The sequence below is a fragment of the Oculina patagonica genome, chromosome 8, assembly GCF_052425735.1.
Source record: "Oculina patagonica isolate OP01 chromosome 8, crgOcupat, whole genome shotgun sequence".
Lineage (NCBI taxonomy): Eukaryota > Metazoa > Cnidaria > Anthozoa > Scleractinia > Oculinidae > Oculina > Oculina patagonica.
In genome coordinates this window covers 7,778,090-7,799,848 of record NC_135765.1, presented here as the reverse complement: position 1 = coordinate 7,799,848, position 21,759 = coordinate 7,778,090, and the positions used below count along the sequence as shown (strand labels likewise).

The following is a 21,759-nucleotide window of genomic DNA, read 5'->3' as shown; positions in this document are numbered from 1 at the left end:
AGCTCCGCTTTTAGGCTTACCTAAATCTATATCTTATGTTAAGAACTGCTACAGCAAAGGGTGAAAGTCGCTCCCAGTCGGCTCATTAATCATTTCACTACTCTTTTTTAAAAGAAAAGGAGGAATACAAGCCTCAACAAAATCGTGTTCGATCCTTGTCAGAGGGACCAGGTCATTAGAATTATTTGGACTAGATTTACGGAAGATCCGGAATTGAGCCCCGGTCTCGCGAGAAAACATTTACAGCTAGGACAAAAATGCAGCCATTATTCGATCCCGGTTTTATTTCTTTGCTAACATAATTTACCCTGGTTACAAACAATTCCGTGATTGGTTATTATAAAACATCGAATGATGCGAGCTTATAACATTTTAACCCCGTTTTTAAAATAACCCTCTGTAATTGTCGTTGTTATTGAATCAATGAGCAACGAATCTTTTTCCCCAACTTGTAGTGTTGCCCAGAATTTCTAGACAGCGCTTGAAGAACTGAAAGGAAAAAACGAACAAAAATAAATAAGCTCTATTAATAAATGAAAGAAAAAATATTATTTCATTACTGATGATGATCTCAATGATCGAATACGTTTAGTGTACATAGTTTTTTACAGCAATTTACCTCAATTTTCTTTATTACTGCATTAATTTTATCATGCCTGATATTAAGCTGAAAGCTTGGACTTTATTATTTTATTATAGAGTCAACAATTCATAATTTTACTGTTTATTTCATTTCCATCCTTAAGAAGTAAATTCCTAGCGGGTAAAATTTATCATTTCACCGCTAATTTCAACTCACTCAATTCTTCACGATTCCTTTTTGTTTAGTTAAACAACAACGTGCGGCAACGTGCTCACAATGTATAATTCGTAGGAAATAAGCGCTCGTATTCCAGGACAACAGCCTCGGGAGTTCGAAGCAAAATAAGCTAATAAAGATATTCCACGCGGGACACTTCAGTTGTCTTATATGATGCAAATACTGTCATTACAAGCTGGTTTAGGTGTTCATACCTAGAAGCCCAGTCCCAGGACCAGGATGACACTGAAGATGAGCTGACAGCATCAGCCATAGGAATCCTAAAAACAAGACAAACTAGGTAAAAATAGAATCCCACATATATTAATGCGCGTGCGATAACAAATTAAAGGGACCGTTTCACGGTACTGCGCATGTACAAGCTATGACGCAAGCAAACTCACTTCTATTGTTTATACACCAATCGGAAGCGATATGTCAATATGCAAATCCAGCGCGTAATTTGCTCGTGTCACGGAACTTTCGCGTAAGCTAGTCGATCGACTCGTCTGACTCATTCAATTGACTCTCTTTACAATTTCAAAGCTCATGCTGAAAATGTCGCCAGCATCTGGCAAATTATTCAACTGCCAGTGTTGTGGTGTGTGCTCTAGGAATGACAACTGGAAAGATGGAAGCAAATCGAATGATTTTCCTTGCAAATCGCGCGTCGAACTACACGACAAGATACCTCTGCATTCTGCTGCATTGCTTTGTTTATATGTCCGGTATGATTGAAAAAAGGCGTAAAAAAGAGAAAAGATTTTCAGTTCTCCTTATACTTTAAAGCTTGCACATTCAACGCTTTTGTTATGATAGATTCTTTTAATCTCATGCAGTTGCTGTGAAGATAAATCGACTGAAACGTACGTTCGAATTCGAATTGAGATGCGGGAAACTACAATCGCGAAAACGTCGATGTGGACATACGATTTCTTAGCTTATGCCGTGATCTAAAATGGTTGTACCTCCTTGTAGCTATTTTCTTTATGGTATCGACAATCGCTTTGTTTTGTTTTGCAAGAGAACTTTGTGATCGTTGTGTAGTGAGCAAACAATCTATGTGATCACTCGCGCGTGTTTGTATCTTATCACGTCCACTATCACATCACACCTATAAATTTTATTCAATCGCATCAAAACACTAGCTGTTCATACCAACCCGTACATTGTACAGTTATGAATTTCCAAATGATAGATCCTTTTGTAAGCCACACAAGACTGCTTAGCACCACACCAGACTGATCTGTTTAGCTTTTCGATCTCAAAGTACTCTTGAGAACGTCCTGTCGCCGGTCGATCTCGATATCGCCTACAAGACTCCGTATGTTAAATGACTTTTCTGTTACCCAAACGCCTCAATCAGTCGACAAAACATCACTCATGGGTACTTGAGATATAGCTGACTTCAATTTGTATAAGCGGAACAGCGGATGACAATGTTTAACGACAGATTCATTCGGATTTAACAAACGGTGGCTACTTTGAATTTAGTGTTGACCTGTATGATTTATTCTAGAAGCTGTCACGTCATGCATGCGCATTGCTGCGAAACCCTCGCTTTTATAACCCACTCAGTACAGCAGATTATGGGACACGCGGTGACCAAATGGTTAGCGCGCTGGACTTTGGGTTAATCGGTTCGGGTTCGAGTCCTGGCCTGGGTCACTTCGTTGTGTTTTGGACAAGACATTTTACTCTAATAGTACCTCTTCCCACCCAGGGCCGGGTTGTTCAAAGCACGATTAAGCTAATCCAGGATTAGCGCAAATTTTGAAATCAGCTTTTCAATTTTTCAGTGAGATTTTCTGTTTATATGTTCCGTTGTTTAGCCTTGCCATCGACTAATCTCAAACTCCACAAAACGTAAGCAGTAAAAACACTTGTATGCAAGAAAAATTGAACCCTCGATTAACTTTTAATCCTGGGTTAGTGTTAATCGGCTTTCGAACAACCCGGCCCAGGTGTATAAATGGGTACCGGCGAATTTAATACTGGAGGTAGCCCTGCCATGGACCAACATCCTATCCAGCGAAGAATAAAAATACCCCTTGTCGCTGGGATAAACTTGGCCTGATGTGCGGGCAGATTATGGAAGTTAAAAAAGGCGTAAGGCCCGAGTTCGATCGAGCGCTCGGGCCGGCGTTACTGTGTTGTGTTCTTGGACAAGATACTTAATTTTCACAGCGCTCTTCTACATCCAGGCGTAAAAATGCTGGAATCGATAATACCATCATTTCGTCCGAATATAATGAGTAGCAGTACTTCTATATTGCTACGGAAACCGCGATACACCCCAAGGGAATGAAGGACAACCTTATCCCGACTGCAGACTGGAATTGAATTTGAAATAACGCAGGTTACAAGTCTCTTTGAAACTATCACTTCCATTAGTAGTCTGTTTAGTAATACGAATTTTTAGCGAATCCACTTACGCAGCATTCGGCCGGGGATCCGCCTGCTGCAAAAGAAGTCAAAATATCAAAAATGAATTTAAAAATTCACAAAAGACGGTTTATCACCGAAACAGACAATTTATAGTTCATTTAAGGTAGATTAAAAAAGATCAAATTCCTTCAGCCCTTTTACAAGGTTACATTAAGCACCAACTAACTATCTTATATCTTATCTTACAATACAATACAATACAATACAATACAATGTTTAATGTGGTCATTACACTTAGCTATGGTTTCGATGCGTCCCGCAGATATGGTTAGCAAAATCTGCGGGAACGCACCAGCTAGTTTACAGGTAAGCCACAATGAAAATAAAAAATTAAAAAAAAAATAAAATAAAAAAAGTGAATACAATTCTTCAAAGTTTTAAAGCTTTAAATATGTGCGACGCATTTCCTGATTAAAAATGAGCTAAAAGTTATAAAATATATACAATTATTCCTCGCGAAGCGAGGCCGAAGGCCGAGCGTAGCGGGGTGTATAATTTTGTCCCTCAAAGGGCTCAGGCGGGATGAAATCTCGTGTGGAGTTTACGGTCATATATATATATATATTTGTGAGCTTGGTGTCTGGCGGAAATGACGTCACACGGCCGCGCGCTGGTGGCCTATTGGTGTGAGCGTCGAACTTCAAATCAGATCTTCGGGACTGAGGGCGGGGGTTCGAATCCGGCTAAGGTTTTTTTTTTTTCTTTTTTTTTTCTTTTTTTTTTGTGGGTTCGAATCCTGAGCCTTTCATTTTTATCGTTTTTCTTTTCGGATTAAACTAACACTGATTTCCACATAATACTCCCTCAACGCCTATTCAGGCTATAAACCTTTCATGGCCATCAGGGGCGCGCGGGCGGAGGGTTCGAATCCTCCTGCCGTTCGTTCTTCTTTTTTTAATGCCCTGAAATAAATGTCCAAAATGCGAGTATCCAATAATTTGTCGATGATTTTGAAAATAGCCTGCGCTTCCCAACGCTTTATACCTCTTTACGAACCAGAAAGAGCCGCCATTTTCAAAGCGGAGTAGATCCTGGGAACGAGGGTGTCGCGGCCATGTCCGTTACTAGGCAACAATAACAAATCACCGGTTAAAACCGGTTATCACTCCTTATTTATAACACCCCCCTCCCTTCCCAACCCAGAGCTTCGCGAGGCCCTGCGAGTCACGTATTACTAGTTTAATTAAAAATTAAAGATGACGACTAATATCTACAGCATTTAACGCCCTTCTAAAGGTTTTATAGCATATTGAAGTTCTGGCAGTGTCTGAGAGGCTATTCCATAATTTGGGGGCGAAATATCGCCAAGATTTGAGTCCGTGCTTGGTAGTTTGCACTTTAGGTAGATTGAGAATATTTTGTCCTCTTAAGTTGTAGGAAGATGAAATGATCCATGCATGCTCTGATTGGTCAAGATGGAGCCATCTTGACCGCTCGGGATCGCCCGCAAGCGAAAAAACTTTTCAGTTCCGTCGACGCTACCACAAAAAGTTTTTCCGTCTTAAACTTGAGCTATGAAACCATTTTCCGAAACAAAACAAATATTTTCTGTCTGTTTCTAGCGAAAGGGAGTCCGATAACAAAGAAATAGGTCTTGAAGCAAACGATAACAAACCAATTAAACAACAAATGTTAACGAGTTTCGTGAATTTTATTTGCCACAACAACCAGCTAATACAAAAATTAAAACGCAAAACGACTTGAAGCCACCAGGCACTGTAAGCTTTTAAAACATCTTTTCACCGAAGCCTCCAACACTCACGTCGAATAAGGTCGGGTCGAACATTTAAATCAATGATGTAGGAAAGTTCAAGTTTTTCCCGTGAATTTGTAAGTCCCAAATACTTTCAACAATCACAATTCCAATATTCAGCTCATGACACCGTGACGGCAGGTTTGGACCACTAAAGCGCCAGAAGCGAGCAAATACTCTGCAAAACGTCCAATAATCAAAAGCGGCCAGATGGAATGGACATTCTTGTTTTAAGGTTTCAAACTCAACGATGATTCGCAATTTAAGCCATTTAAATATCCTTTAGAGGGTTAAAAAGAGGTGAATTTCGCTGTTGTCGCATCGTTTTACTTCGTCTCGATTCCTTCAAAAATTTGACAGTCACTCGTTTAACTTTTAAACCAATGAAATGATTTTACGTGCGCCATTGAATGTGCATGCAACTGGCTTCCTTTTCAGTACTCGAAAAAAGTCATATAATAAATCCTTTATTGACCAAGCTTGTTCGGTCAAGAAGGCAGGATATTGGCTTCGTTCCTTTTTTGCATGGTTATGGACCGAGACGAAGTCGAGGTCCATAACCACGCAAAAAAAGAACTTGGCCAATATCCTGCCATCTTGACTTCATGCTTGGTCAATAACCCATATATATTAACTCTATTTAAGTAACTGGTAATTAAAGTAACGAAAGCTGCTGTTCAAGGATCCCGTGTCACTTCTATCAAAAACTGTAGCGACGTAGTTTAGTTAAAAAATTATTAAGGTATGTTGCTCGTCGAAAATTCGATTTGCAATCTGTTTTACAACTCTGCTCTACTGGCAAAAGACTTTTTTTAAGAAACGAATGGAGAGTTAGAGAGTGTTACTTTGTTGTTTAATGCTCGTTTTGCACGTGCACGAAAAGTTTCGTCGCAAAAGCGTTTAATAATTACAGTTTCAAATAAAAGACTATTTGCATTTATTTCTGTTCTTACTAAGTACCAGAAATTAAATACCAAAAGGAGTAGACGACCTATATAGGGTTATATGGATAAATTATAACTTTATTGTAACCCAAGCCATCTGCACAAAACAGGAAAGAAAATCAGAAAACGAAAAGGACAAAAACAACTTACCACTTTAGGTGCAGTATTCAAAGCGTCCGTTTCCTTCAGCTGGTCTAAAATGTAATCGTTAGCGTCATCATTTTTCCTTGTGTAACCAGTTGACAGGCAAAGGAAAAGAAGGAAAACGACAATTCGAGCGTCCATTCTTGCTTGTAAGTATCTGCAACTCAAACTTTTTCAGAATGTATAGTGTTCACGATTAGAAAGTTGAGCGTAAAAGCGTTGGGCACATTCTCTCACAGACATGGCAACTCAGTTACTTTAGCTATATAGCCACCACGAAAATTGTCAAGTAAAGTTGGTCGTATATATACAGGATGAGGTCGCTTACGAGAAGATAAGACGCAATGGGTTTATAATAATCTTTTAATAATTAGCACAGTAACTTTTGAACACCTATTTGAAACACCTCATTTTAGTTCACTTCTCTAAGTGACCTTGCGATTAAATTCGCAAGCATTCTTGAGAAAGCTAATGTCATACCTCGTAAAAATAATTCAATTTTCCCACGCGGGTTCAGCTTGAGAGCTAAAGTTTCGATAAGTTCTTCTTAACTGTATTCAAAAATATTACTGTGCTATGAGTTCTTTTTTTGGTAACTATATTTTTGCCTTTATTGCTCGGATGATCATCGGAAACCGTCTTTAAAAGCTAACTTATTCTAGAATACACCCCTCTTGTTCAGCTTTTTCATCAAAAACAACACTGAAGTATTAAAGTTTTGACAGAGGGAATTTTTATTTTTCGCAGCTTTATGTTTTATCGCAATGTCCTGGAATGTTTTAAAATTCCTTTGTTAAATTTCAGTTTTTTTGTTATCAACAGTTTTCTTGCTTTCTAAAGTACAGCCTTGCAAAATTTCGTTTAATTGTAATGACGGGTTCGTTAGAAATCGTGCAGCTTTTTGATCAACTGTGCACGCGCAGCATGTAAATTTCGAGCGCGCGCGCACAGACTCGAATCGAGAGAGCGCGCAGAAACTGTGTTCAGCCACCTTAACTGATCAAAATTATGAGGCTAAGACGGGTGAATTAGAGGAGCGTTGTAAAATTGGGGTATGATGCTTTATCATCACAGGTAGAAAAAATAAATGTAACGATAATAATAATAATAATAATAATAATAATAATAATAATAATAATAACTTTATTACACTATCAAAACCAACATAAAGCAGAAATTAATCCAATTATTTGTGGACACTCATCTAATTCTAAAGTTGGTTCAAAAAGCCTTATTCTTGGCGAGCTTTTTTCCCCATATCTAAAGATGCATCTTCCAAACACAATCCTTAGCCACAGGGTAATAAAAGTTGACCATGGTATGGGGGCCTTAATAAGTAAGTAATTCTCAAATTTTTAGTATTATGTTTATGCTGTGTGTTTTAAAAAATTTCACTATAGTGCCAGAGGCTATTACAATTATGGAGTGAGTCCCTGTTATTTCTTGTTGACCGCTAAAAGTAACATCTTCTAAATTCGGTAAATTCCAAAAGCATCAAACTTACTCACGCCAGCTCAGCGCCAAGCCGTAAATTCAAAACACGTTCTTGAAACATTTCCTGTACATCCATCACTATTACTCTGTAAAATGCTTGGATTCCTTTAGAACGCTTTTAAATTATCATCAAATTTAGGCCAGCATAATGTGGTCAAATCTAAACGGCAACCGACAGTTAGAATTTGTATTTTGAGTTTGGAAATGAATAAAGCTGGCATTGGCCCTGAAGTCAACACTGAAGTTTCAGAAGGTTATATTATCATCAAAGATGCAGTATATCTCAATATATTCCGAGGAAAGGTATGGTACGTTTTACATCTTTAAAAAACACAGAGTAGATTTGATTTTTCTTTTAAAGCACATAATGAAACATAAATAGAAAATTGATAAAACAACACAAAAACGAGAGAGAAACTACCTAAGCAGATTGAAACCCTTCACACTTGTAGATAAACATTTCCAAACACCAGCTAATGCTTTTTTGGCGTTCACTTATTTTACAACCTGGACGCTCGTAAAGGAGACTATCCCAAAAGTAATTCAGCTGAAATGTTAAAATGTTAGATCAAATTATTACTGTTCACTTTTGCCATTGTAGCACCTTATTGGTTACAACTCTTAACATGCATACTATTACACTTTTCCTCGCCTCTCGTAAAGGGCATCAAACACAAGCATCGTAAAACTTACCGTTTTTCGTCTTAAGAGTTCCTCACTCAGAGCTTATATCGGGCTCAGCGTATGAGCTTAAACGTAATTTAAGCCTTCTCAACAGGTGCCAATCAAGGGGGTTAATATATATTCAATTGGTGCAGCAACATTCTTTGTTTCACATGGCAACCAAACCGTTGCTAATTAAGGCTGAACTCCATTTGGGATCAAGTCAGCACAGCGTTAGAAAACAAGGCTTTTGCCTGAGAATGTTGTAAACTTTTAGAAGACGTTGGTGCAATTTGAGACAATTGACTTTCTTTTCTTTTTTTGGAATACTACTAGATACTACTGCATTGTCAAGTACTAAAAGTCACAATAAGGAAAAACAAACATTTAATTTATAACAATCTAGGGGATGTTTTCGTGTTGTATCAAAAACTCTCATAATAATTGTAGCTTTCAAAGAAAGGTATTGTATGATGTAATTAAAATGTAATAATCGATGGAAACATTCTCCCAGGGAGAAAACGAAAAACAATTAACCGCTTCGACCCCTATTAGTTAGTAATATGTGAAAACAGATGTCTCCTGTCGCGCACTGCATATGTTGGTGTTAAAAACTCATTTGGTCCCTGATCAATTTCAAAAGGTGTTAATTTTCTACGCTAACAGCATCCAGCGGGAATTCTTTTTGATGAGCCGCTTTACGAAACATTTACTGTTGACTACTGAAAAACAACGCTAACATGCAGTAAGCATCGTTTTTCTTGCGTTTGTTCAACTAGTGGCCTCGATATTCTAGAGTTATTACTTCCTTCCGAGATCATTAGCCATGTATCCGCAAGTTATGCGAAAATGTTATTTTTTTAAATTTGTTTTGCTTTGTGTCAAATATATATTAAAATTGAGAAGAGACGAAAAGAACATTCAATAGATAAAGCAATCCTAATTTGAAACCACATTGAGATCGATACTAATAAAGCATTCAGAGAAAAGGTTTTTGATTCAAAACAACTTCAACAAATCCCTATTCAAATAAAGTGTCGATTGCAGCTTACGCATAAGAGATGCTGGTTTTTCGTAAAGAGACCTTTCAGCAATTTAAATTGCAACATGTCCTAATATTGTTTGCTTTTTGATACATAAAGTAAACTACGAGCTACAGTTGTAAAACGTTAATTAATTTTTTAAAATTTTTAGTTATAGTTTGTTAAAAATATATAGTTCTTCTTCTCCAGTGGTTGTTTGCTCTGGTATTAAACGGCAGTGACAACTATTCGTAGTTTCCATATGTCTTGAGGCTCTTGAGTTTTTGAGGTGAAACTGGTGGCAGTGTCCCTTAAAATTTGGACAAACTCGATTTGATTTTTCTTCGCAAACACATAAAGCCAACTCGCGAGAAAACGCCATCAGTGATGGTAGAAAGGGCGAAAATAACAATAACGCAATAAAAAGGTGATGCTGAAATTGCCAACGAAACTGAAGAGCTAGCTTAAAAAAATTAACGTGATCTTGTAGAGAATCGTTTAAAAAAATAGCTGTTCCGTGCTCGGCGTTTACTGCTACTATATTTTCAGCACTTTGGAATGAGAAGCCGTCGTATAGGCCACTTAAACTGTTAATTGCTTAACAAAACATCTCGCACTTAACCATTTTAGCAGCCAATTGGTTATAGTTGCTTACAATTAAATAAGTCACCGCACCATTCCAAACGGAAGTCAAAACAGGCATCAATGAAAAACTTACCGTTTCTCGTCTTAAGTGTTCACTCGGGGCGTTTGGTGAGCAATGAGTATGAATCAACAAAAGCAAAGGCTTCTTAAAAGGTGTCAATCAAGGGGAGAAATGCATATTCAACAGACAGCATTATTTATCTCACTTAACAACCAAACGGTTGCTAAATGAAAAAACACTAAGGGTTCCAGCCAACGCATTTTTCCAAGCTCTTTACCTTTTCCCAAATAATGCTCATTTTTTGTCTAGAGTGGCTAAAATGTAACTTTATCTAATCTAGCAAATTGTTAGGAATAAAAAAACACAAAAATTATCGTAATAATTGTAGTATTCAAAAAAATGTATTGTAATTATTGATGAAATTAAAAGGTAATAACTGAATTATTCCACCAGTGAGAAAGTCAAATTGCAATATGAGAAAACAGGGGAATCCCGTCGCGCGCTGCCTGAGCGTTTATTTGCAACTCTTGACAAACCCAGCGGGAAAATCGAATTGTAGTTGATGAGGCGTTTCACGAGTTATACAAGAGATAAGTTTAAGTATACTGCAAAACCTGCGGTAAGCGTTTCGCCTTTTTTTCGACTAATCTCACTTTTTTATACCTTTAAAATTTATTCTGTTGTGTCTTAACACGATGTTTTAACTGAAAATGTAACTTTTTCCTTTTTACTTTGGTTTTTGACCGACATAGTAAAATTGCAAGTGAGGAGAAATGTTTTTGAAGTAGCTAAGGTCCGTCATACTTGATTTTACACGAAAATGATACATATTGTTACGTTGTGGTTTATTTCTCCTGTATTAAAGCAGCGATATTTTCACCACTTGATAAGCATTCAGGCAATATCTCCCTTTCTAATAGAAGCTCCACACGGTACTATAACTTGAATTGTTACAGTACTGTCGTTTTTGTAAATAGAAGAAATCGAACCTGCAAACAAACATTCGGGAGCACGGTATACATAAGTGCTGTTTTGGGATGTGTATAAGTTGTTGTCTTTTTTTCCTTCAGACACAACTTCTTGTTAGCTTCAACAATTCGACGTGTAGGGAAACCCAGTTCTCATAAAACGTCAGTAAAAGGACATTTTACTTCTTTCCAGCCCTTGCAACATCGTATACTTTGCATGAATCGCTTACAGAATATGGTCTGAGAAAATCTAGTACGATTAATGCCATGCAGTTTTAAGAACACAATCTCAGGAGGATATTTATGAAGGTCAGTGGCCATCTGTGTTTGTTTGTAAACCGATGTTCTTAAAAAACGGATCATCTTTCCTGGCCAAGGGGTTCAGGGGATAAGCGCTTTACCGCATAAACTAGGCAAACGGTATTTTTAAGCCCAAATTTTGGCATTTCTTAAAAATTCTTTTATCTGGTATAAAACAGATGTTCCTTTATTATTCAATTCAACGTAGTGGAGTTTAAAGAACGCGCAAAACGAATTTAAGTATCCGCCCACGATATATGTGTTGTAGGAAACCTATTTAACAGCCGATGTCAGTTGCGGCCCTTTTTACTTGATCGCACGCAACGTAAAACGCCGTTTAAAGGTCAAATGAACAGAAATTTCGATTTTTTTTCCATGTCTTTATTAAGAGCCAAATAAAAATATCCCGAAGTTTCAAAGTAATCGGACATTGCATTGCAGAGATATAGTCAGGTACCCAGGAGTCCAAAATGTAACACCCACGGGCATTTTTGTCTGATTTTTGGCAACATAGCTATTTTTACTAAATCGAGTACGCTGATTTCGAAAATCAATGTTGCCAAGCTTAATTCTTGCGTTAAGATGATGTTTTGATGCATTTAATTATGACGTCATTGTCCAAATATGGAATTTTCTTTCCTTTAGCTATTTTAAGCATAATTCATCCAGAAATTCGTTTAAAACATTATTAGTATACTGTTAAAATGATTTTAAGAATTTTCTGACAGTTTTTATACCGTTTCGATGAATATCAAGCCGTCCATTGAGAATTGACCACGCCCTCTCATCAAAATTCACTTTATCACGGGTATAGTGTTAACATTTTGTTGAAAAATGAATGTGACTCTTGTATTAATAGAAAGTTGTAATTGAATTGCTCCACAAACATCAGCGATGTTTCACATACACCATAACGACTGCTTTTATCCACAAAGAGAGTGGCAAGGAGAGACAGAATCTGAGAATCTGAGAATTCTCTACATTCCACACAACAAAATTCGGGTTGTTCTTGTCAAGGACAAATGAGACATTGCAAAAAATTGCCAAGAAAGAGCTCGTGACTCTAGAAATAAAACAAGCTCTTTCGATTGGACAGACTTAGCTTGAACGATTCATGGAATGGAGGCTACTATCTTCAGACAGAGAGGAAGAATGGGAACGGAAGAAGGGATGGAAGACAAACTTTCGTGACCCTGTTCGCAAGAATAATCCACCTCTATTAGCCAGCCTTTATGAAGTAAAAAGGTGCTGCAACTAGCCCCAAAAAGAGAAAGACTTTAAATTTGCATGGAAACCAGAGTATTCTGTGTTGTCTTGTGACGGTGTATGAAGGCAGGCGCGAGATAAACATGCAGGCCATATTGTAGCATCTGAGGTATAATGCCGGTGCCACTGTTTCTCGCCGAAATGAACCCCACAAGTGTGAAACAAGTCAATTTTAGCAGACGTTCTCCGAGAAAAGGTCAAGTGCCTAAAGTCAGTTTGTTCTTCGATGGCTTCGCCTTGGTGGCAGCATACTAATTATGGTGGCAGCTATTGGCAAACCAAAAAATGCAAATGCTTTCGGTGGCTTTGTGGAATGTTACGTGAACACTGTTTTACGGAAAGGTCCTGGATAACAGAGGATCGATGTGTTACTCGATAGGAGGCACTCCGTAAAAGCAACGACAAGAAGTCGACGCTCCAAGAACACGGCGCGGCCTGTGAGCAGAGTCATTGAACTACGTAAGAGAGGTTCAGTTGCGGCCGATGAAGTGGCAAGCATTTTTGGCACTAGGAGACAACAAAGCGGACTTCGCACGGATTCTCTCAGATGAACTTATCTCGCAGGCACTGACTCTGCAATCGTAGTATATCTGGTGGATTTTCATACGAAGTGGATTAGCGGGCATGTAACAACATAATAGTTTCCACTCGAGGCACAGACTTGCTGTTACTTCGAATTCTCCTGCCACAACGATCGCGCTAAGCTGTCATCAACAGTGTGGGTATGGGCAGGAACTTCAGAGAATCCAACGTAAATACCTTTAGAGGATGTCTCAGTAAATCTTCCTGATAACTCGTCAAGTTCCGTTGTTACCATCTCACACCATCACCGGCTGTAACAGCACCTCTTCCATCTGTGGAGAGTTTTCACAGAACACTTTGTTCTTCTCTCCTCGGTCGGCGAAGATGTTCTCGAAGCTGACACCGCTACCTCCGCAGAAAACGTTTGTTTGTTGAATGCATAATAGGGCCTCTTTACATGAGAGTTTTCGTCCGGGGATGACTTTCGTCCCGGGATGAATTCATCTCGGTGTCTGGTCATTGTCTTGTTACTGTCTACATGATTTCGTCCCGGGATGAGTTATATCGTCCCGGGATGAACTCATTCCAGGACGATTTCATCTCTGTCCTAAGCACCGGGATAAAATGTCATCCCGGGATGAAACGTGACAAAAAACGCCATATTAACAGTCTTTCCAATGAAATGTATTGTAATGTAAGCACGGGCGAGTTGAAATCAACTCGGGCGGGACGACTTACGTCCCGGCATCTCGGGATGAACACGCTCATATAAAATGGAAACTTTTTCATCCCGGGTTGAAATTCATCTCGGCTCTCATGTAAAGAGGCCCTAAGAATTCCAATCTGACCACTGGCTATATAATATTATGTGCCTCTTCGCTATGAATTTAGAAAATCGCATGTCATGTGCACTGGGCTGTGTAGATGTACCAAGACCGACGCTAATTTCTATATCAACCTGCGCTTAAAGAAACTTGTTTAAAAAGCAATATTTGTTCAGTGTTTTTGAAAAAGTTCAGAAAATATATTTAAAATATTTACAATATTGTAATGATCATTTTGAATTCGTTAATTTTACATGCGTTCGACCAAAGTCTTTATCATGAGCCTATAACAGACGAACGGCATTGTGAAATAAGTTAGATTCAGCAATATACAAGACAAACAATAAAGTTTATCTCTAACTTTTACAACGATGATATATTACGACAATAACTATGATGTTATTTCCATTTATTTTACCACAAAACGTAAACGAAATGCTGAAACAAGGGAAACTCGATATATGAAAATTGTAATGGCGTCATTCTTGATGCTCGCTAGCTCGTAGCTTCAGCATGGCAAGAATACAACATTTTTCTTTCTTATTGCAACTATAGCGATTTGTTAATACAAAAATTGCATTTGTTCTTTGATAAAATAACAAAACTACACCCGTGATAAGGTTCCCGTGATAGGGTGAATTTTGTTCAAGAGGGCGTGGTCAATTGTCACTGAAGGGCTTGATTTTCACAGAAACAGCGTAAAAACTCTCAGAAAATTCTTAAAATCATTTTTACAGTACACTAGCAATGCTTTAAATGAATTTCTGGATGTATTATTTTTAAAATAGCTAAAGGAAAGAAAATTCCTTATTTGGACCATGACGTCATAATTAAATGCATCAAAACATCATCTTAACGCAAGAATTATGCTTGGCAACATTGATTTTCGAAATCAGCGTACTCGATTTAGTAAAAATAGCTACGTTGCCAAAAATCAGACAAAAATGCCCGTGGGTGTCACATTTTGGACTCCTGAGTACCTGACTAATATTACAAGTTGAAAAATGCTGTTTTTAGGCCATCATTATCGTAGAATGCTCGGAAAAATTGTCGGAAATAAAAACTTGTGACGTCATAATTGGTATTTTTGAAGACTACCGCAGACCGATTCCGCAGACCGCACCTTAGAATTTAAATGAATGTGTTTAGTGACATTTCGAGCAGTTACATTCGTTCTGTTCGACCGTTTTTCAGTTGATTGTTTGTTCATGTTGGTTATTGTTCACAGACGCGCATTTTTTTAAAATACTAGTAATAATCATGGATTAGCGGAGTGCGTTCGAGACAATTTTGTGTGCCTTTTATTCGCCCACTTTACACGACTGACCTCCAAAGACGCGAACACAAGCACATCGAAGAACATGGACAACTACGTTGTTCGTGCGCATCCTTACTGCGCACGTAATTCATGTCGCAATAATTAAGCGCGCGCTGATGGTCGCCGTTGCGTTAACTTCGCTTGCAGCTTTTAAATGGCCGGTAACCCCCCATTTTATTACATTTCTGACATGGGTAACTCATAATCTCACAGCGGTGAAAGTTTACAAAAAAGTCAATGTGGGAAGATTTTCGCGCGGACGTACTAAACTTCAAAGCGACACACGAAATGACTCACTCGATTTCCACCTTTTTCGAGTTCGATGGCTGACTTAAAGTCTACTTCCCTGGATGATATGCTTCCCATGACATTTTCAGTATTATTTTAACTTCGGGTACACGTTCCACGCATTAATTTTTTTTACACAAAAAATGCAAATTCGATGCCATTTTGATATGTATGAGATTGAGGCCCTCTGCATGAGGTCGAGGTCACTTGTAGCAGTCCAAAAAGTCTCAAACGGTTATGGCATCAGGCGATCGATACCCGCGGGACTGAACCATAGAGCCCGCGGGACTGACGTCGGGCAAACGACGCGATTAGTATGCGTTCTCCTTCGTCGAACGCAAAAATAGCTAAAGCCGAGAAATAGCTTAAAGTTTTGTTTGCTGTCGTTTTGCATCTCATGTGAGACATAAGCAGAATACCCGCTGGTATGAAAACAAATCAGATATCTCTATTGTTCTTTCTCATTAGCATTTAACGTTAATGAGCAGAATTATCTGCACGTGCTTTAACTCTGCACGTGCGTTTTAAATCTCGGTACATTTCAAAATCGTTCTCTGCCGAACAACAACGTGAAATGACCAAAATCTGCGTATTGCTGGCTTGCAACCACATGACAAAGCGGCCATGTTGGGGGTCAAAACAATAAAATAAATGTCATAAAAAATGTTTTGGTTATTCATCGTGGTAGAGTACAATAATAAAGTATTATTTCGTTTGTCTCACGACGTAGTCACGTGTGACTACGTCGACTACGCAAAATTTGCATGATAAAAAAGTTAAATTCCCAGTGGAGGGAAACGCTTTGTTCCTGTCCCCCAACATGGCCGCCGTGACGTCAGTTGCAAGCCAGCAATTTTGGACAACGTCAGCCACGATGGCTAGTTTTATTTTTTTTTTTTTATTTGGGGTCAGTGTAGAGCGCTCTCTTTAAAATTTCAGCGGGAGCTAGTTCTTAAAGCGATAAATAAGCAGAATTCGTACGCAAAGTTGCGAGATTCAAAAGTAAAATATAAATTCGTTTTCCACCAGATGTTGTCGTTGGCGTTGCTTAAGCTCTCTTTTGTCTCGAACTTTGACAACCAGTGCGGTCTGCTGAATCGGTCTGCGGTCGTCTTCAAAAACACCAATTATGACGTCACAAACTCGTTCCATCCCTTCCATTTTATTGTGCGGTCATTCAAAAACGTTTTCGTGAAGCCTTCGGAAATCTTCGTATTTTTTGCTGTAATTCGCGCTTTAAGGCTCGGGAAGCAAAATCTTTCTTTAACTTCACTCAATGATGGATAATTTTAGTATTTGGTTGGTATTTATTAATATTTAGTATTTAATATAAAGCTGGTATCACCTCTCAACAGTGACTGACATCTTATTTCCCCCAAAAACTATGTATCCGCGTATACAGACTAGAGGCTAGCTATGAACAGAAAAGAGTAGATCACTAAGGTGAACATGTCTTGATATGACTGGCAAATGATAAATAGTTAAATACTAGAAAGTTGCGCGTAAATAGTCTCTGCTGGCGCGGGCGAGGTATAACCGCCTCTCTCGCGAGCGCATGGAATCTACAGGAAAATCAAAACCCACTATCACCGACCAAAGAAATTCCCCTTGCTCAGTTTTCTTCTTTTTCCTTGGCGTGTGACTATTTTTTGTCACAAATTGCAACTATATTTTATCTCACGTCCTTTTCTTTCCTTTCTGTGATCGAACTTAACTATTTGCCTCTTTAGCCGAATTGAGAAAGGTTTTGGTAGCTGGCAGGGGCGTAGCTAGCCTTTGAACTCAGAGCAAAAAAAATTGTCATTACTGTTAAGCCCTAAAAGCTGCCCTATGGACAAACTGCTCGTTGAGATTGAAGATATCGCTATTATCGACTATTAATAGGGACAACAGCATTTTGGGCGAACCTTGGTTCATCTGAGCATGTCGATTTTGTCATGTAAATGCAGAAGAAACTTCATTCAGGAACGAAACACGTTCTGGAATGAAAGTCATTGCGGAATCGTGCAAAAAGCCCGTCAGAGCAAGGAATTTTTTAATTATCAATACAATAGTTGTGGGCAGGTGCTTTATACGTCTTCAAAACAAAAATTTACCATACGTTATACAAAAGCACCCCCAATTCAAAATCTGGGTTTTGGGGAGAACGGCTAAAGTGATTCACTTCCCCAACAATCTGTTTTGTAATTCATGAAGGTGGCTCGACCTGCAACGATAATCACAAATAATAATTGAAACAATCGAAAAGATAGCTCAATTTATTGTTTTCTCTCAAATTTGACTCACCTAATTGCATGATCCAAACATGCAGAGCCATTGTTGAAAACAAAGATACTTACAAGCTCTCAAGGCGCCCAACAGCTGTGATGTAATTCATATCACCCCCGATAGATATGTTTTTCTTCAGTTCGATGTTGACCTGATGATATGATTTTCCTCATGCAGATGAAACTACCTTGAAAATTTGACAGCTTTATATTTTACCCAGGTTTGTCTAATTGTTTACTGGAGTTTGAATCGTTAAGTTTTTTTACTTACTTGCACCAATTTATATGCTCTCCAAAAAATAAAACTAGAAGCACATAGTGGAAATTTCTACTCTAACATCGTTGAATAACATGAATAATATTTTAGTTAATAACAAGTCGTGTACTAGTTTCACTTTTTGTCTCTACTTAAGCAACAGTAAGGAAGTAGGTGAAAATTTAAACAGAATGGTAGTCTAAAAATGAAAAAAAGACGTTTAAAAACAAACTAGAAAATAGTAAGTTAATATATGTATATGAATCTTTTAAGATGAATTCCGTTTTAGGTCGCAGCAATTTACATAGCACTTATAAAATGATTTATAGAGCAGTACTTAAGTATCAAAGAACCAGTGGCAGCGGTGTTCTCGAAAAAAGACCCTTCATCTTGCTACTAATTATATATCAAAGCAACATTCATTGTCGGTAGTTCCGAGCTCAACGCGATCTTATGCCCGTCGCTATGTCAATAACTAAACGGTTAGACTCCTGCAGATGAGAGTATTGAAATTTTTTTGCAACAACACGGCGGTCCAAAAAGCCAGTTTCTTATCTTAGCAACCAGATAATATTGTACATCCGTCGCTGAAATTTTCATTTTGCAGGGATGGTGTCTGTAGCGGATACAGCAAAAATGGCTAACCAACAAATTTTCATTATCACCGTACTGCTAATGGTGTCTGTAATGTTCCGCAACATCTCCAGTCAGCAGTGCGGAATTGACACTTACTCCATCTATCATATGATGCTAAAGGACCACACCTTTAAAACGTTCAAGGCTCGGCCGCTTTCACTCGACTGCAGAGAGGCGTGCATCTCTGACGTCAGATGTCAAAGTTATAACTACGTATTTTTCAAAGACATATGCGAGTTGAACAACAGCACTAAGGAAGCCAGACCAGAGGACTTTGTCAAGGATAGTGACAGATATTACATGGGGAAGGGTTCAAGCAGAGGTAAACAAAACTTACTTAAGATACAACGAGGTAAGATAAAATTAGATAAGATGTGACGAGATGAGTGGGACACTGCAGGCAGGTTATTAGTCGAACATACTCGCACTTTCTTTGCTGTTGTTAAAAAGCTACACAGCAGATTTTCAAGCTCAGCAGGAGGAATCATCTTGTATCGATTACTGCATCACAGGCAGACAAGTCTCTGTGTTTGAGGCCGCGTGACGTAAGCGTCACGGTATGCGCTATTTGATCCCATACATTCACTGTAATTTGTAACGATTGACCTCCGCTTGAGTCAACTGATCGTGAGAAATGCTACATAAAATACTGAATTTCGCATCTTTTCATCCTAAACTTAGCTGGGGGCGGTGACGACTATCGAGGAATCAACGGCCTCAAAACCCCATAAAAATACAAACGATCACACAAAAGATAAAAGGTAAGTGAACTGTATTTATCTGGCTTACAGTAGATCAAAGTTTGGGATGAAAAGACGCGAAATTCAGTATTTTATGGAGCATTTCTCACGATCAGTTGACTCAAGCGGAGGTCAATCGTTACAAAGAATGTATGGGATCAAATAGCGCATACCGTGACGCTTACGTCACGAAGCCTCAAACACAGAGATTTGTCTGCCTGTGACTGCATTTGCGAGTTTGAACATGACTAATTTACGTTTTCTTTTAAAATTCGTTACTTGCAAACTACCTCCGTGTCGGACGTTAGGTCCTTCCACAAATCTGGATTCAATACTGTAGAATCGGGTGCCGAATTTCAAATTCTATCTCGTGACCAACGCGGGCCATACGCTTTTTTGGTAAAGCCGTACGACTTTTTTTAGCCCTGTCAGATCAAGGCGTATGGCCTTCATCCGGGGATTAGGTGGCTCGATCAGATTTTTAAGTGATGATACAATGATGGGCAACTTGTATGCCACCGTAAACAAGGCAACTGAAGATCGATCAGTAGAGCTGTATTAAAGATCAGTAGAGCTGTATTATTCTTCATTTTGAGTGCTTAGTTTAAAAAATTCTATCAAGTGCTTTTTAGCGGAGCTCTACAGCGGCCCGAAGGGCCGCAGAGCAGAGCCCCATACGCATGAAAGACGGAACACTATCGAAATGAGTTTTCATGGTCAACATGGATAGCGGCATGGTTCGCGGGTGCGTACGTCGTACGTACGGAGTCGCGCAACATGGCCGCCATAGTTTGATTGTAGAAATAGTGAAGCAAGAAGGCCGTATAAAGGCGGCCTTTAAAATTTAAAAGAGGTTTAAAAAGAAAAACAAGAAGCAATGAAACAAAATGTGGCTGAAAATTACGTGTAGAAAGTAATCGACCGCCAAAAAAGTGGACATTGAGAGCCATAATCGATCAATGACTTTCGTGTCTATCTGTAAAGCCAGCATCGTACATGAAGGAGTATCGAAAGCTAAATCGGGTTGATATAATAAACAAACCATTTTATTGCTACGGGGTAAAAGAAAAAAAAAAGAAAAAAAAAGGAAAAAAAACTTGACCCTCTGGGATTTGAACTCACGACCTTCCGATACGCAGACTGGCACCTTACCGATTGAGCTAATCCGACAGACTCAGCAATTCACGTTGAATATATCCTATATCAATGTAATATATTGTGGAGTCTACTAAACTGCTGCGAAACTTTTACAGGATCGCGAAACTATTTTTTATTGCTAGAAAGCAAATAATTTACTGTACTCTAAAGTAATTTTTCGTGCCATGAGTAATGATTTTGCCCCGCTTTAAGATTATTATTTTTGTCGTACTGCTGACATTCGGTTTAACCGTGAGCTATTTAAATTTGTCTTGAACCTATAAACCGCCATAAACATTAGTACTTTGGCCGCTTATTCACTACAATGAAAACATTGTAAGCTCCAGTGAAAATTAAATAAATGGGGAGCTCCGCTTTTAGGCGTGCCTAAATCTATATATTATTTTGCGATCATTTTAGTAACCGAAGGCCCATTTTCGATAAAAGAGCGAAGTAACACTTCATACCAGTTCATATTCAAGCCGATGTTTCAAGAAATCAAATAAAACGATTTCTCTGAGGTTTTCGCCTAAGGTAATTAGTACAAGATTCACTTAGAGCCAAAATATTATTTGATCGGACTTTGTGAACGTTTTCTCAATATATATATATTTGTTATATTTTAGCACCTGGAAACTTCATCCGAAATTTTCTCGAAAACGGTCTTATGGAAATTCTTCCAATTTCGCAGACCTTGAGAAAACTATGTCAAGTCCAAGATCTAGAAGTCTTTTTTCAAAATAAACCCTCTATTACAAGAAAATCGGTTTCGTGTAAAATGGGTGGTGACGTTATTATGTTGCTATGGTTGCTCCGATTTCGACGAAACTTATCTCATTCGAAACTTTCATCTTTTTTTTAGTACAGCTGTATTGATCGATTTCCAGTCTTATTGTTTACCGTGGCATACAAGTTGCTCAAAGTTTAAAGGCATCATCACTCAAAAATCCGATCGAGCCACCTTACCCTGCGGGACCGTATGGGTCATATGATAAATCGTTATTATTTTATTCCATCCCAGTGCCTCTCGGTTCCATTCCCGAGCTGCCTGCTGATTCTTGCGAAGAGATCAAGGAAAGTGAAGGAATACAAGTGGTCAGCGGTAATTTCTGGTTGGATCTTGAGAAGAACGGAAATCCTTTAAAAGTCTACTGTGACATGACAACTGACGCTGGTGAGTTATTGATAATTCCTTAACTAGAAAAGCGATTCTTGCTTTTAAACATGGTAGGATACAGAAGTTCATGACCCTTGACTTGACACAAAAATCTCATGAATTCATTGATGACATTGATGGCTAAAAACATCCTCACTTCTGAGCTTC

General features: G+C 38.5%; 1 protein-coding gene and 1 long non-coding RNA gene across 5 annotated transcripts in view; one reads left to right on the top strand and one right to left on the bottom strand.

Moving 5' to 3' along the window:
- Window positions 1-268: 268 nt before the first annotated feature.
- On the bottom strand, window positions 269-10,083 carry LOC144662649 (uncharacterized). 4 transcript variants are annotated; one of them, XR_013572485.1, is made up of 5 exons: window positions 9,986-10,083; window positions 6,095-6,257; window positions 3,235-3,260; window positions 1,015-1,080; window positions 269-489 (listed from the first exon to the last, which is right to left on the bottom strand). It is a non-coding gene; the product is annotated as an uncharacterized LOC144662649 (long non-coding RNA). The 4 variants fall into 4 exon arrangements; XR_013572487.1 differs by having other exon boundaries at window positions 9,943-10,025; XR_013572486.1 differs by lacking the exon at window positions 9,986-10,083 and adding an exon at window positions 8,276-8,424.
- Window positions 10,084-17,811: 7,728 nt separating this feature from the next.
- Window positions 17,812-21,759, top strand: part of LOC144662614 (uncharacterized) — an 18,502-nt gene continuing 14,554 nt past the window's right edge. The window contains exons 1-3 of the mRNA XM_078523466.1: window positions 17,812-17,887; window positions 18,530-18,880; window positions 21,457-21,609. Coding sequence (XP_078379592.1) covers window positions 18,532-18,880; window positions 21,457-21,609 — 502 coding nt within the window. The 5' untranslated portion in view covers window positions 17,812-17,887; window positions 18,530-18,531. The remainder of the gene's footprint in view (window positions 17,888-18,529; window positions 18,881-21,456; window positions 21,610-21,759) is intronic.